The sequence below is a fragment of the Pleuronectes platessa genome, chromosome 8 (assembly GCF_947347685.1).
Source record: "Pleuronectes platessa chromosome 8, fPlePla1.1, whole genome shotgun sequence".
Lineage (NCBI taxonomy): Eukaryota > Metazoa > Chordata > Actinopteri > Pleuronectiformes > Pleuronectidae > Pleuronectes > Pleuronectes platessa.
Window position 1 is genome coordinate 15,263,341 of NC_070633.1, and position 17,475 is coordinate 15,280,815.

The window sequence follows — 17,475 nt, forward strand, 5'->3', positions numbered from 1 at the left end:
TTATTGATTCTGAAAAAATGCCAGAAAACACAGTCCTGCTTCCGTCAGATTCCAAGGCGACATCTTGTCATTCAATTTACTGAAAATCTTGAATCAAAACAGTTGCAGATTCATTTTGGTTTGTCAATTCACCATCGACAATTTACAGCTCATTAGACACAGTTGAATAGAAGAATCAGTATATGAAATACTTAAGTTGAAGACTCAACCCACTGAAACACCTTTATATGAAAAAACCCGGGGACACCTTCAGCCATGTCCCCCACTTGTGAGGGGCCCTTGGATACCCCCCCCCCCCCCCCCCCCCACCGTGACCAACAGACACGCAGCACCTGTATTCAGTGCGCCTGTCCCGTTTGGAAAAAGTTGGCAGCGCAATGGTTACGCTGCGTGCGTCTCAAGGGCAGAGGAAATGAGGAAAGCGATCACAACAACATATGAACACTGCCACATTTCCAGACCTGTCCGTGTGTGTGTGTGTGTGTGCCTGTGCTGCTATATGCTGTAGCTCCGCTGCATGATATTATTCCAGGTTTATTTATAAGGGGATACAAAAAAAAAAAAAAAGAAGAAGAAAAAAAAAAAGGGGAAGATGCGCCTGGAGGGGGAACGTCACATTTCCAGAAGGAGCGACAGCGTGGAGGGACTGTGACCGAGCCGGGGAGAGGAATATGCGGCACTGTCGGCCCGACGCGTCGGATCGTCCCCGGATCAACGAGCCGTGGCTGGAGGATGTGATTTGTTCTCCTCCTTTCAGGCGACTCGGGCTTTTCTGAGAGGCAGCACGTTCCAGCGGGAATGAGTCAGGCCAGCCCGGACCTCTCAGCGCGGCTCCACGGGATCAGGACCAGCAGACTGACGGCGTCCTGAATTCACAAGGACGCGTCACTTAAAGTTTACGCAAGTGTCATTAAGAAGAAGAAGCGGATTTTCGAGTCAGATGTGAGAGCATGACCTGAGACAGGCGCGTTGCATGTGCCCGGGATGGATGCGTGTTGCAGCCGCCGCGCAGCCCGCTCCTGAGTCCAATGAGGAAACTCTAATGCGAAGTGTCTCCTGATCGTTCAGGGTCTAAGTTTGTCTTCCAGTTGTGAGGATGCCACCCCGGGAGGAGGCTGGGACCCTGGATTACTGGACACCGAGCTGAATTGGAGACAGACCGACGTGCACCTTCATTTCTTTTTCTTTTCTTTTTTTTGGGGGGTGGGGGGGATTGCTCCAAAAATATTTTTTGCGTGCCCCTTGGACTCCTGCACAATGGGGATTATGCTTCAAGTTATTCTAGGAATGTTTCAGTTCCTGCTGCTCACCAGAATACCCGCGTCTCATGCCAAGGTATGAATGTATGGTTTGACCTGAGAGGACTGCGGGACCTGTCAGGTTACTTCATATTCAGAGTCACCTGATTGAAATGACTTCTTCTGTATTTGTGTGGTTTGGGTCTGCCGGAGATCACGTGGGGCTTTTGTGAAAGTTATCCCGCAGGTCAATGACACTTGTCACTTCTCTGGCCCTGTGACAGGAAGCCTCGCTATGGGCGGTAACAGTGTCGAGAGATTACTTTACAGTCACTTTCTGGTATTTATGGTCTCCTGTCATAAACTCATTCACTGCTACCTTCTAATGAGGCACCATTTATAAGCCGTAATAAATAAAATCACTAAAGCTCTGCAGATCATGAGCCACTGGTAAGATCATACTTCAGGGTTGCCATGTTGTGAAAAATCCTCCCCCAGCGTTTGACATCCTGGAATATGGCTATTCTGTGGTCTGGCATAGCAATATGGCAATAATATATAAGTTTAACTGTTTTTTTTGTATTCAAGTTTTAAACAATTAAAGACTGTAGTTAGCTTAGCTTAGAAAACAGAGTGGAAACAGCTCGCCTGGCTCAGTGTCTTTAAACTTCATTTATGAACATTTTTAAATAGTTTGTTTTATTTATACTAATAATTAGGTTAGAAAACTAAATATGTATCTATTTGTTGGCGTGGACATGATGAGTGCACCCAACCACCTGTAAAATGGTGAATATGGTAAATACTAATTGGAATACAAAATATACTTCATGTGTTAATCAGTGAGCGTTTAAGATATTGCAAGTTTTTTCTAAACAGATTGTCAAAGCCAGAGCTAACCTCGTAGAGCATATTGATTGTGCAGGCTTGAAAATACCTCAAATTGTCTGATCTAACTATTGGAGAGTTAATGAGTTCATTCATTTAATTTAATGTATCAGTTTGATGCCATTCCATTTTTTGAAATATTCCCGTGGAATCATTGAGCTGCCTAGCGAAACTGACAAGTGTTCTGCTAAAGCGTTGTTCAGCCTCCAATCTGGCAACCCAAACGTTACTCTTTATTACTCAGATATAACTGATCTATAAAGCATTCATTACATAATTGAATAATCACTGATGGACTCATTTATGGCTGCATCTAACATTTTATTTGTCATCACACACACACACACACACACACACACACAGTGGCACATACATGGAGAGACCTGCATGTGCTGTTTTTTTTATTTATGTCTGGAGACTTCTATCTGGAACAAGAAGTGCTCAGAGGCAGTGTGGGATCCAGCTCTGACTTAGTGCTGCTTTATATGTTTTAGTGGTTCGTCCTCCTAGACACTACATGGCACACGTCAACCTGCACAGAGGAGCCTGTTCACCAGCTCACAGCTGCTGTCTCACACCCGAGACGCTCAGCTCTCGTGCCGTCTGCTTCTCAGGCTGCTTATTTGAAAAAGGGGTCATCCTCTTCCTCCTGTTGCGATGAAGCTTGGGCTGGGAGTGGGAGAGGTGGTGTGTAGCCGCAGGGCAAGGTCTCGTTCACACACACACATACACACACACACACACACACACACACACACACACACACACACACACACACACAAACACACACTTGGCCCATCTGTACAGGGTGCTCTGGGACTGGCTCAGAGTTTGATGTGTTAGACAGTATAGGCACACAGCAATACCAGTGCAGATGGCACTGGGCTGCCACTCTGAAGTGTGTGTGCACATGTGTGTGTATCTGTGTGTGAGAGAAAGACAGAGAAAGAAAGAGAGAGAGAAAGAAAAGAAAGAGCTCCTTGCACATGAGGCTGCCAAAAGGAGGTAATCTTAACTCCATCTCCAAGACTGATCCAGAAAAGACACACTTACTAAAGCTCCCATCCTACTAGTCACAAAATGGCCTCAGTCCCAGCCTAACTCAGAACGTTGTGGGTCTGTGGTTGTGTTTGTGTGTGTCTGGGTAGAAGGGGGTGGAGCAGTCAAAAGGGGGCAACTGGACAAAGTCTACATTCCCTTACAAGTGGCCTTGGTCTTTACACTCATAAGTCAAATAACGGCTGTGTGTGAGTGTTTGTGTTAGTGTGTTTGTGTGTGTGTGTGTGTGTGTGTGTGTGTGTGTGTGTGTGTGTGTGTGTGTGTGTTTGTTAGAGAGAATAAAACAGGGCTGTAAAATGCAGTTTCTCTTTTTGTGATTTTTCAGTAGTGTTACAACTATTCATGTATGAAGTTTGATGTAAATGTCATTCATTCAGAATCCTGTTCAAGTAAAGATATAGAAGTATCATCAACTAAATATATGTAAAATATCAACAGTTAATGCACTGATTCTCAAAATGTCTCCTGTGCTTGATAGATCGTCATATTTTTGACCTCTTATTTACAATTTGGAAATTAAGTCCAGTGAATTCCAACCTGCAGGAGTGTGGCCCGTCCAAAGGGTCTCAACAGAAACCTCAGAAGTCATGAGTTGATTAGTTGTAGGAAAAAAGTATTCCACTTCGCAAATCTTTTTAAATCTTTTGACAAATCTTTGCTTTTATTTGTGAAATATTGGTCAATTTCAAGTTTAGAGTGAATGTGTCATGTCTGATTTTCTGAGGGGTCACCAAACAAATAGGTTGGGTATCGTACGGTGTTTTATAAACATATATTTTTGAATGAAAAATCTGTAACAAGTACCTGTAAGATAAACATAATGCAGTAAAAGGATATTATTGACATTTTATTGAGTAGCAGAACAACACAAGGTTTATGAGTAACTGTACTTTCCCCCACTTGGATTTGTCTCACCCAGGCAGCAGCGGTTACATAACTAGATACATTAAAGTAAACTGCATCTGGGTAACATGAGATGAAATAAAAAGACTTGTAGGATCTGAACAAAATGTTGGATTGGTAGAATACTGTCAGACCCAACCCTGACCAAGCTGCAGAACGCAGGCTTCCTTTAGTTCATTATATAAAATAACCATGTTGGTCCTGCTCATTGACTCCGAGCTACTCTCTGACTGTGGCAGTTCATGGTAGTGAAATCCAGAGGCAGAGTCTCGGAAGGTGTTTCAAACCCCGTAATCAGGTGATAGACTACAGAGCAAAGGTTACAGATACCGGCTGCTCAAAAGGCTCCCTCCCTCAGACTTGAGAATATTGTTGGATTTTGGGTCGTGAACAGAATTTGTTTTAGTGACCACTGGACCAAAACCGTGCAGTGAATATTTCATAACAGAGCCTGGAGTGAGTTATGTTTAATTTAGCTGTTACCGTACTGTAGACCTGCTCCTGCTCCTGCCCACCTGCATGTGTATCAAAGCTCAGGTTGTCACTTACCACCATGTGCTACTAATCTTATCAGGTGTGAACTATTGTAGAGTTTGTGTACAGGAAATTATTTTATAATTGAAATGAGTCAAATAGCAGATAAGCTAGTTAACAGCTTACGACTTACGACTTATGTGTCCAAAAGATCAAATAATGAAAGAAATGAAACCTTCATCATGACTCTAAAGTGCTAACAGGTCAACTTGATGTTAAACAGTGTTTTTTCTCATTAACCTTCGAAATATTTGTATTTCTCCCTACAGCTTGCTCACTGGCGGCCGGCAGACTCGCCCAAATCCAGAGAGGGTCGAGAAGGTATGTTCCCTTTTCCTACAAAGAACCCATCTTCATGCATAGATCTGAAAGAGGTAATTTAACACACACTCTTTTTCTGTATTGGTCCACCAGTGCGCCGGTGGCTGGAGGTGTATTCGAGGAGCGGGTGTGAGCCTCGGGACACGCTGGTGGAGGTTTGGCGGGAGTTGCCGGGGGAGACCCACCACCTCTTTGTCCCGTCCTGTGTGTCGGTGAGGCGATGTGGCGGCTGCTGTGCCGACGAGGCCCTGGAGTGTGTGCCCTCGCTCACGCACACACTCACCATGGAGGTATCCATGCAAATTCACACACTAAATCCCTAGAAGTGAACCAGTGAGACGTGTCTGTGGTTTAACGTGACATTTTCTAACCCTGTGTGCAGCTGATGAGGACGTCCTTCATGAAACATGAGCTCATCGAGTTGCCCTTTGTCGAGCACAGCCAGTGTGAGTGCAGGTAATGAAAACGCTTTTATTGTCTGTGCACAGAGATAGAGATTCATGATGCACCTGCTGTTCAGTGACCTCACTGAGCCTCTGCTCTGACACTGTGGGTTTTATCTCTGTGCAGATTGAAAGAAGAATTCCAGCCAACACCCACAACAAGGTAACAAACTCTCTGTTTCATTCCCTCTATCTTTCTGAACTCTGATATTTCTCTTGTTGTTTGTCTTAAATATTATTTTAAAGCAGCTGCTTCTCCGATACTCAGTTTTTCTTACGACATTATCTGACCCCATCCATCAACTAATGTCCAAGCTCTGCACTAATGATGCCACTGTGATTCTGCTTATGATGCTTCTAATGAGGAGGAGATATTCAGAGGAGTGTTTCAGCCATAAACTGCACTTCCTGATTGAGCCCAAGTAACTATAAGTGACTTAATAGTGTTAAATTAAGGTTACACTTATTAGCTCCTTGTTATTTATTATCCAGTGCCAGCATGTGCTAAAACAACAAACACTTAGTTTTGTGGGTTAATATTACCATTTGGAAACTCTACTCGCTTCAATGGGCTCAGTCTGTCCAGTATTTCACATTTTTCAATACAAGAACTTCCCAAATTCACCTGCTCTATTTTCTCTCACTCCATGAAACATGTCAGTGTTTGCACATTACATAACGTTAAGTGAACCAACAGTTAAACATAGAATAATCAATCAGAATATATGCACTCGTGCTTGTCGGACTAATGCATTTGAATACCAATTTTCCAAAAAACACCAGGCAGGACTCTGATTCCAGTTTAATATTATTCTTTTCTGAGGCCGGCTGTGTAGTTCCTTTGATTGATCATCTACACAGTTGCCTTTACAGAACAAAATACCGCCTTTTCTGCCTTTGTTAGATGATCGACAACAGCAGGAAACATGAAGACGTTGTGGTGGAATCAATCCAGACGCATAGACACAACCAGAGATTTGGCTCAAGATTATGCAAAATAACATAGACAAATAAAAATGTTGGATGCGACAATTATTTCACTGGGATGATTTATTTGGCTCATGCAAGTTGCTTGTGCGGCTTCAAATACAAAGTCAGTGGACTAAAATGTTCTAGAATCAGTTGTGATACATTAAAGGTCGGTGAAATTTGGTTCATAAATTCATGCAACAATTCAAATGAAGCCTTTCGGTGGAGTAGGCAGTTGTTTTGTCGAGTGTCAGTCGGAACTGACAGCTGTATACTGTGAAACAGACACTGATGCTGAGTCCCTGATGTTTGTTTGTGTGCCTCATACTGGCAGGTCCATCCGCACAATCAAATGATTGCATCTTTAATGTTTATGTCCCCCTGCTTCCTGTTAGGATGTGGACATAAATAAAGGATTCCAATGTATGTGTGTGTAGATTTGACCTGTTTTAAAAGTCAGTCAGGGCTCATGTGTATGTTGTCCTGTTGAATATTTACATATAGGTGGTCAGACTCAGCAGTATAAATGTGTGATGGAGTTTTTATGTGTGCAAATATTTGTTTCTGTGTGGTATGTGCAAATGTGTGTGTTTGTCCTTCGGCGAGTAAGCATCTGTGTGACTCTCTCCCAGCATCCCCTGGGACGGCTCTCATCCTGTTGTCACCATAGCGATGATTTTATCTCCCCTGCCATGTGCTCTCTCACAGACCGATGGAGCAGAGTCACGCATCCATGATAGTAAATAGAGCCACAAAGACGACAGGAGCAGCAACAGACTCAGTTAATAATGTCAGGGCGAAGCTGGTAAACCCTGTCCCCACAAACTGTTAAAGTTCAATACAGTTTACAGCCGATGGGATAAGAAAAGCGTGAGCTAAAGAAATTAAACCTTGAAAATGTGGCAGATCCTCTTTGCACTGAGGGCACCAGTACATATTAAATTATAAAACAGGTTCAACCTAGTAAAGACACTGGACACTTTCAGGATGAGAAGGACATGAGCTGACAAATAAATAAAGGACAGGCAGGATGGACAAGGACCTAAAATACAAAGCTCAGAAGTGTTTGACTCTCTCTCTCTCTCTCTCTTGTTCTCTCTCTCTGGTTCTCTCTCTCTATCTCTCTCTCTATCTCTCTCTCCCTCTCTTTCTTCATTCACTCATTCAATCTGTAAGATACATTTCATGAAAAGTCACATATTTCCTCATCAAATGTTACTCATTGTGAAGCACAGCAAAATCATGTGGGAAAATGTTTTCGAAACTCATTTTCAGAGGCTAGGACATAGTTTGATAGATGTGAGGAATAAAACAAAGAAAAGCAGACAAATATCCTCAGTTAATGTTATTTATTTTCACTTGAAATCCACTAAACCCTGGCTGTGAGTTGTCTGAGTTTGAAAAAGAGATTTATGAAGATTGTTCAAGGCTTAACTGTTTGCATCAGGGTTTTATCTGTTTTTTTTTCCTGAGCAGACACATGTCTGACTTTCAGCACTAATGCCCTTAATTTCTTTAATTTTCCTTCATTCAACAAAATGGGTTCGGCCAAAAAGACTGTTATAAAGATAAGTACAAACAGCAAACACTGACTTTGTGTCACACTACAGAAGAGATAACCCACTGAAGATGTGATAGGAGACTATAGCCCAAATCCAATTAAGAAACCCTCATTGTGACAATTATGCCATTCCCCCTTATGTCATTTAAGAAATTTTGCCAAACATATCAAATATTACATGTTGTCTAACAGCTGTAGACAAATTTTTAGTAAAATAAAATACGTCGGATCAACGTTATGTAAACCTTAAAAAACATTGAATAAAGACATCAAGTACGTTGGGGTCATATCAGTCAACATATTCACTCTGTAGATACATGTTAATGTAGTTGTGTATTTATCTCCATTTGATTATCTTTGTGCCACATTTTGTTTTTTCTCAGGTCACATCTGAAGCCAACGAGAAAAGACAAGAAAAGGGAGAGAGGCAAATCCAGACAGAAGACGAATGGAGACCTCAGAGCTGCGTATGTTGAATAGTCTGAACACAAATCACTGTTTTTAAATCAGTTACGAGCCTTGAGTTTAACTTTCGCGCTAAGTTCCGAGCTGATACCGTCAGCCTCAGTGGGAATGTTTTGATTAGGAACAAAACCAGGTTATCTGGTCTACATTATAACTGAAGGACAATTTGTTTTACAGCCACACCAGTCAAGGACACACACACACACACACACACACACACACACACACACACAAGCACACACACACACACACACACACACACACACACACACACACCCACACACACACAGCTTACTTCAAAGAGTCACCTCAATGAGATACTGTATTGTGGCCCATACACCAAGTTAGGTGCAAATCAGTTCAGGACTTGTTGCGTAACCTTGCTAACACACAAACAAACAAAAATGGTGACAACATAACTCGATAGTAAATAATTCTCAGCTCACACTGTTCAGAAGGTCAGGCAGAAACATGCAGACACTGTGAAAACATCCTGAAACTATTAACCTGTTACACTGGGATCTGAGGGAGGTGCAGCTACGTGCCATGATTCCCATGTTTCGGTCCACTGAAGGACAAACGGGTTAGTGCTCTTTTTCCCCACAACTTTTGTTTTCATCTGCTTCCCCTTCACTTTGCTGTCAGTCATTTCCGTCCCCCGGGGGCCAGAGGTGGCTGGGTTGGGGTGTGATGTCTCTCAGCACCCATCCATCACTGAGAACAGGCTTTATTCAGACTCTGGCAGGGGTGAAATCTGGGTAATTTACCCCCAAATGCCACCTCCTCTGTCCATGCCAGCGGCAGGCGTGGTCATCAGGATGTGAACAAAGATGGCCTCTCTCTGCCTCATTAAGTAACTTCATTAGGGCCGCCAGCCTCCCGGGAAGACGTGGGCAGAACCAGCTCCGGTTAATGGACCAACTGACACAGGCGACTTTCTCAGACTCACAGAATGTACAGAGTGTCTGGAAGAGAAACTGACGGCCTGACAGGCAAGTGACTAAAGCCATGGTAACGGACACAGAGACAGACGGACAGAAAGAGCAGAGAGTTTGTCGACAGCTAAAGAAACAATATCCACCATTGGTCATGCATCTCCCACTCACTGCATCATGTGGGTGTGATTCAGACAAACACTGTGCAGGTTCAAACAAGCATTGCATCTCATTTTTAGCCTTGCTAGCGACCTTGAATAACATTAATAGCAAAATAGCGGCTTCTTTTAGAGCCTGTCTTGGTCCCAGATGGTGACTTATGCAGCAGTGTTGTAGGATTCATCGCAATTTCGCATCTGTCCAATACTCAATAACCGGAAACCTGCAAAACCACCGGGCTCTGCTGTGCTTTAAAGAATGACAAGGAGTAAATACATTTAGCCTCTATCCTTACTTTACACCCCTCTTCCCTCCAGGACTGATCCTCCCCCGACCCTTCCTCCCCCATCTCCTCATCCCCCTACAACTCCTCCTCCCACCACCCTCTCTTCCACTCCGGCTCCCTCACCGTCGCCCTCACCGACACCTTGTTGTCGTCCGTGCAAAGGGAGGAAGTGGGCACTGGATGTGATAACATGTCAGTGCCGCTGCACAATAAAAGCTGAGAGCTGCAGCCGTAAAGGCCGAAGGCTCAACCCTCACCGCTGCAGGTCAGTTCACACACAGAAAAAAACTCCACACAGGTACGCAACAAAAACACAACACACTGAGTTTTATGTTAGAGGAATCAGTGAAGGAAGTTAAACTCATAGAAATTGAAGCTGTATGTTCACTGAACCCCAAACAGTGTGGGTATATTTAAAGGGGGGGGGGGGGGGGGGGTAACCCATTTCAGACTTAGTACGCTCACACCAAGCTCATATTCTGAAAAGTTGAAGAATCCTACATGAATTAGCTCCATAGTTGTCAAAACTATGTCCGACTAAAACTGTCTACTAATATTATTTATTGTTGCAGGTGTGATGCCATGAGGACTTGACTTGTCCATCCACTTTCTTTTCACCTCCTCCCCTCCGCCTCCTCCTGCTGATTCATCGTCCACACTCAGCATCACTGCCATGGAGCAAACAGACACTTGGACATCCACTATCTCAGACTGAAGGAAATATTAGCGGAAGCACATCAGAACCCGTAGTAGCGCCCTAGTAAAGCGACACGTGTAGCATCACTGCTTCAATACACCGTAGAGCTACATACGTGTGTGTGTGTGTGTGCAGCCAAACATCTGACCACCTGCTTGCTTCTTTGGAAAAGCTTCCATCAGTCCACATGCACATGTATCCTCAGATGTGTAGAGTCACTAAACTCATCCCATGAGTAGAGGGATGAAACAGGAACGATCATACCGAACGAGAAGCACAGAGACGAAGTGGACCGACACAGGCATCAGACGTGTTGACGCTGCAGTAGAAGTTGTGACATTTTGCTCACAGGGAAACTACACATGGGGACGTTGAGTCAAGGCTAATGTTAGTGAAGAGGATTTGAAAAACAGATTATTGGTGGACATATGCACTCAGACATAGCAGGAGAACACAGGACGTGCACATGAACTGGCACCCCAGTGTGCGAGGACCTATAGTGAAGCTGAATGCAGGGATGGAGTGTATCTGTGTGGTCTCCCTCTGAAAGACCCAGATGGGTTATCCCTGCAGCCGTTCTCTCTCATTCAAAGCGTATGACCACAGGCTGGCTCTCCAAGCTGCTTTCCGGCATTTGTTTAATTTGGGCCTTTTGTCTCCATCTTTTTCTCGGCACCTCGATTGAAAGCAGCCGCTTTGCCTCCCTTTGCCTCGCTTTTAGGCAGTGAGGAGAATGACAATAATGAGGACCTGGCGGCTGTCCACTGCTTCACCACCAAACATTCACACTTATAATACCAGGAACACAGACGACACTGCAAATGCAGAAACACATTCTCTTTGAGCTGTAGAAGGCATACACACACACACACACACACACACACACACACAAACACACACACACACAATGTGAAATGAATGCAGGTAGCCATAAGCTTTTGTTCATGCCACACAAAGTGTGCAAATAATTATCCGTTGTTTATATTTGCAATTTAATGTTAAGTCCTCTTATTGACTTATTTTTCATATTGTATTATACGCCTTTGGTTTATATTTGTATTATAATTCTGTAAAGATGATTGAAAAGTTATTCTATATTGCAGAATGTGTCTTTGTTTTGTTTTTGTTCATCCCTAATCCACCCTTATAAAGAGTCGCCTTGGGTGGCCTGCTATGAACACACTCAGCCTCCAAACCGATACCCAAATGTATTGAATTTAAACAGAGACGGCTCACACAGGCCACGAATGGGAGACTATATACATTATAATGTGTATTTCAAACAATCAGTGGGGCAGCGTTGTCCGCGGCACTCAGAAACCAAGCAAATAGCCGTTCCCAGTGCTGTGAAAGGAAAACATGGCTGTTGTTGTTACACGCTCGAGCTCGGGATGGAAAGAGTATTATTCATTTGGAACATGACTTGTTTATATTCTGACTGAATCTCTTGGTTTAACTCCATGATCGCTCATGGCTGCTTGGCTGCCGGCTGGGAACGGGGGGGTTGGTTGAGCTGTGTCTGGTCCAGAAAAGGATGAGGTCTCGAGCAGCGTGCCAGTCAGCATGACGAGCTAAAGCCAGAGTGCTGCTGCCAATGATGAGGACCCACAGTGGCTGGTCAGAGAGTTGAAACCCATTTTTGACACTCATTCAGAGTAAATCTTATTGGCGACGTCTTAGCTCCATGAGGAACAGTAGCTGTGAAACTCCGTGATTCATGTCCACGCTCTCCCCGAGCATTAATGTCATCCTGCTGATTAATGACGTGTCACCTGGAAACAGATTGCAGTCCAGAGTCTGAATTATTTGTGTTCCGGCCTTGAAGCTAAAGAACTTTCTTTCAGTGGTTGGTGTGATAAACTTTGTATTTATACTCTCCTGAGATGAGATTTTTTTTTTCCACGCTCACGTTCATTGTTCAGTGTTTGTTATAACTGTCACTCAATGCTTCAATCACTACCTCTATATTATATCATATTAATGACCAAGTATTAGAGCATTGTTGTTGCTGTCTCTGTGTTATGTCAGACCTCTTCAAAGATAATTATGTTTTATTTACATGCAGCAATACGCAGCAGATTATATGTAGTGATAATCACTGGTGTGGAGAAACCTACAGGGGGCTTCTTAGTGTGTTTTAGTAATCTGAAAGGAAACACTTTTTAAAGATGGAGAGATGAGCTTGTCCTCTGAGTACAGACCAGACACTGTGTGGGACTGTAGATTGTTTTCCAAAGCATTTCTAGCCTAAAACTAATGGTGACCATTCTGGGCTTTTTAGGGAAGTTTCATATTTTGGGAAATACACTTAAGAGTTAAATAAGAAGATTTAAACCTCTTTCATGCTTTTACAGTAAAATGAAACAGAGGCTAGCAGTCAGTTAGCTGAACTTTGCATATTGACTGGATACATTGGCAAGCAGCTAGCAAAGCAATGATCAAATGGAACTAAATCTGTATGGCACCACAAAAACATAAACGAATTGAAATGTGAGATCTCTTTTTTTATATATGCATATATATGAGAAAATGACAAGTTGCAGTTTTGTTCAGAACTATTTTGCAAAAACCAGGAAGTAACTGTTCCTAGCCAAGAAATAGTCTCATGACCCCCTGTGAAACGTTTAATTACTACTTTTACTCAGACCGAACAATCGAAATATAACAAATGAACTACAGCGCTTATGGATTTCCCCCAGTTTCAAGTCTGCTAAGCTAAGATAGCAAACTGCCTGTTTTGCTACATATTTATCATACCCTACAAGATTTACATAAAATTTGTTCTGAACAATTTTATTTTGTCACCTCACAATGTAATATTTCAACACTTCGATCAAAGAGAAAATGTGTATTTCCCAAAGTGTCCAACTCACTTTCAACTTTTTTATGCTGATGCATTTGTTATTTGTGTAAACTGACACATTGTCCAACCTTCTTTTCCTAATACTAATATTGCATTCTGTAAAAAAGCAAGGAAATGTTTTAGGGAAACCTTGAACCTCAGTACAGATGCACTTGTGTTCAAGGTTGCAAAGCACATGTTATATATATTAGACAATAATAAGGAAAAAAAGAACTTCTGCTGACGGCAGAAACAAAGGGCCCAATGGACTCAGACAGCAAAGCTCCATTCATGCAGACATGCCTTATATGTTGAAGACATTTCGCCAAAAGAGAAAAGTTCTTATTCTGCAGCACAACTCTTTCAGATATACAGCCTGGACACATTAGCATCCTACTCAAATGTCCGGATCGTGTGTGTGAGTATTAAACATCCGTGTGCTTTGTATCCGCACAGTCTACATTGTACTGTCAAGGTAGCCCTGTTCTCGCCTCCAGTGTCTTAGTAGCCTAGAGACCCCTAACTAACCATGTAATATTTTATAATCTCTAATACTCAGCCATGACTTTGTGTATGACGTACAGCATATGTAAGAAATGTATTCGTATCTTCATTCCAGCTGCAATGAATCCCTTCTCTGCAAACACATTGTACTACTGTAGCCTACATGTATAAAGAAAAACGTACACTCTTTTTTTGCTGCTACACCATTTGTGCCCTTTTATTATGTCTTTGTAGGAAACAATGCAGTTTCTTGTTGTATTAGTATAAATGCCAATTAATCAACTCAATGTCCACATGAACGTGTATACTGCATCGTCAACTATATTGAAAATGATACCAGGATACAACCGTGATGTTACAGATGTTATTAAAGGAAATGTCTTATTTTTCATATAAACTTCTCATTTTCTTCCTGTGGCTGTTAATCCATGCTCATGTCCCGGGCGTCTCACGTCCCTCCGGTTTGACAGCAGCGCCCCCTCCCCCACTGTTTCTTTTGTTTTAATCCTTCATTTGACAGTAATGAAAGGCAAACAGGCATTTTTGATTACAGTGCCACCCTGTTGTGACGTGGTGTTATGAGACATAATATTGTTACCTCTCCTCCTCTCGTCTGTTCTGCTGAGTCAGCCGCTCAGCGAGTACAAAGGTGTGACGCGCCTTTGTGTGGAAAATTACTCATTGACTCATGTACAGTGACAAAGTATTGGCACTGTACTTGCAGTTTCTGCTACTTTATACTTCTTGTCCAACACATTTCAGAGGCAAATAATGTACTTTTTGTTATATCACAGCCATGCAGGAAACATTAACTACAGAAACTGTGTATTTGTATTCCTATTTATGCAATCGTTAATAATAGTCACAGACTTTATATAATCAGATAAACTGAAGTCTATGACTATGTCTAGGTAGTACTTTGATAAATCAAACTATAATTTGAAATATCAAACCATGATTTAAAGTTTGCTCTCACAGACGAAGTCACAGATATTCCACATATAGTCAGAGGGTATAGCAGCTTTTACATAGCTTGGAAAAATTGAAATTACTAAAACCCAGCTCATGTTAGACCATTTCCTATAGGAGATAACTTTAAAAGCTGGATTACTTCCTGCTCAAATCATCCAACACGACTGTTAGAACAACACCCCCATCACATTAAATATGGTGCCTCTCTATAGATAAAACTAACTGTGGTCATTCAAATTGGCTCCACTTCGACCAGGTACAACATGACAAAGCTGGTTATAGTTTAATGCATCAGTAGTGGTAATAGTAATTATCATGATAATAAAGCAGCATCACCTTTCTGCAGCATCACCTTTATTCCAACATTTATAGTTGTTAAGCATGTTTTGCAGATAATCTGCACTTTTACCCAGGTGAAAAATTGATTTGCTCTCAAAAGAAAGGCTGTGAGTTTGCTGTGTTTTTGTTTGTGTTTCACTACCGCACATGATAGATTATAGCCTCAGTGGACGCTGTTCTATAAAGGTTACAGCGTGATACAGTATGTCTGCACCGGTGCTGCTGAGTACCAGGCCTTTCTTCCCCCTGGCGTCAGTAATGATCATAATGATGACGCTGATGATGACGCTGATGGTGACGATGCACAGATGAGGTGCTGCCCTCATATTTGTGTCCTCAGAGCAGACAGTGGAATAAAGTCTGGGTGATTATGTTAATAGCTGCATATTTCTGTCACAGATTTAAATGTATGACCAACAGCATTATCAATAGTGCCTGATGACACACTGTATAGGCAGCAAAGTAAATACCAATTAAATACTCACATGTGTGAGGGTTTTAGGAAGAGGAAAGGGGATGGGGAGACAAACAGGGGGAGAGGAAAGGAAAGGTAAAAAAGTAAGAAAAAGGGAGAAGAGAGGAGAGGAGAGGAAAGTTGGGCAGAGATGAGTAAAAGAGAGGAGATGAAAAGAGAGGAGAGGGGGAAAAAAAGAGAGGAGCTGATACTGCTGCCAACCTATCTGTCTGGAAGGGCATTATGCCAGTACTAAATATAGCTGCAAGATTAGGGAGACAGAGGAGGAGAGAAACAGAAGAGGACATAGTGACTCATGCATCATGTTTCCGAAAAGATGCCTTTACTCTAAAATCTGCTTTTTAAAGCTCTGAGCTTAGCAGACATGTGTCATAATGCATAATGAATACTGGTTAGACAGAAGTACTGACACTTTCCATCGGCTCTTTGACCATTTGTCCCCCGACTCATACATCAATTTGACCTCCTAGATTTCCAACTAGCAGCTCACGTCTCTCTCTCTCTCTTCGCCTGCATCCATCCATCCTTCTGCACCCCTCACTTTATCATCAGTCTCTCCCTCTGCCTGGCTCAGTCTTTGCACATGTACCAGGACTTCCTGTATTTTTCCACCTTGCTTTCTCTGCGTTCGCAGTCGTGTTTTTCTAATGACCCCAGTCGTGGTTTCCTCCCTGCCTTTGTAGCAGCAGCTGTGTGTTGAAGCAGGTACTGTATGCTATCTGGTCTGCAAGAGTGTGTTGTTAGATGGTATCAGCCCTTGTGTGTGTGTGTGTGTGTGTGTGTGAGAGAGAGAGGGATGAAATGAAAGAGTTAGACAGAAAGACAGAGGGAGAGACTGAGTTCAAAATGTGCAGGGTAAGGTTGTGTGTGTTTGCTGACAGGAAAGTGAATGTTTTTTAGGGTCTCTTGTGAACACAGAGAACTTTACTTTATTTTACAAAACAAACAAGCAGCGTTATCTCCGACAGAAACATGGATCCACAGGCCTCGTCTGTCTCAGTCCACTGAAGGACGTCAACCTTGATGAAAGATTTACGGGCCGTTTTTTACCACGTGGAAAAAAACAGCATCTGTGAAATCAGGCTTAGATTTCACAGCAGTTAATAGGAGGTTTGATTCCCCTCATTTCGTAAATAAAGACCATGTTCAAAAGATTTTCTCCATTGGACAATGAGGTCCAGTTTTATCAAAACTTGTTTTTCAGTGTTTATGATATGAGTTTAGTAATTCAGAATGTAAAAATGGTTTTAACATTAGTTCACCTACACTATATGAAAAGTCAAATGATCCTCAAGGTCAATAGGATCCATCGTCTGTGTTTGTACAAAAAGTCATCTTCATCCATTTAATCATTGTTAAGATATTTAGTGGTGGACCAAACATGCAATTGTAATTCGTACAGCCCTGCTTCCATCATGGCAAAAGATATGTACTAAATGAAAAATATAATGTCAGTTATAGAAAGTGAAAAAATTATTCCAAGATACGCACCTAAATTGAATGGTTTCTCTCTTGGCCCATATCCTTCCATCAAGGTTCAAAGAAATTCCATTCAGCAACTTTGTGTAATTTTGGATACAAACAAGCAAACCAACCAACACACAAACATAACCTCAACAATTGTATGTGATGTGATGTCGAAAGCAAAATCAAACAGAGCAGGGTAATTTTCTACATCAGATGGAAACATCAAACAATGTGTGACACAATGAGTGAGATATGTTAGGTGGCTTAAAGTGGAGTATAAAATGTGGTGTGGAGTGGAGATGAGTGGGTGAGGGGTGGTGCAGGCCATGGGGGAGAGAGAAAGGCTGGAGGAGGGGGTGTTTGTGGTTGTGGGTCTAGCAGTTAAATAGGTGAGGACATAGCTGTGGTTTGACATGCT

General features: G+C 42.4%; 1 protein-coding gene across 1 annotated transcript; it reads left to right on the forward strand.

The window, feature by feature from the left end:
* The first annotated feature begins 383 nt into the window (after positions 1 to 383).
* vegfba (vascular endothelial growth factor Ba) lies at positions 384 to 14,201 on the forward strand. Its single transcript, XM_053429014.1, has 8 exons — positions 384 to 1,335; positions 4,892 to 4,943; positions 5,037 to 5,233; positions 5,326 to 5,399; positions 5,514 to 5,549; positions 8,300 to 8,383; positions 9,793 to 10,026; positions 10,334 to 14,201. The coding sequence occupies exons 1-8, from the start codon at positions 1,258 to 1,260 to the stop codon at positions 10,353 to 10,355; spliced, it is 777 nt and encodes a 258-aa protein (XP_053284989.1). The 5' UTR covers positions 384 to 1,257; the 3' UTR covers positions 10,356 to 14,201.
* The last annotated feature ends 3,274 nt before the right edge of the window (positions 14,202 to 17,475 follow it).

What these genes read in the sequence shown, in the direction of transcription:
- vegfba (XM_053429014.1), top strand. Translation starts at nt 1,258, where the DNA reads ATGGGGATTATGCTTCAAGTTATTCTAGGAATGTTTCAGTTCCTGCTG. An exon ending in AATGGAGACCTCAGAGCTGC is followed by an intron (nt 8,384 to 9,792) that starts GTATGTTGAATA and finishes TCTTCCCTCCAG; the next exon opens with GACTGATCCTCCCCCGACCC. An exon ending in CTCAACCCTCACCGCTGCAG is followed by an intron (nt 10,027 to 10,333) that starts GTCAGTTCACAC and finishes TTATTGTTGCAG; the next exon opens with GTGTGATGCCATGAGGACTT.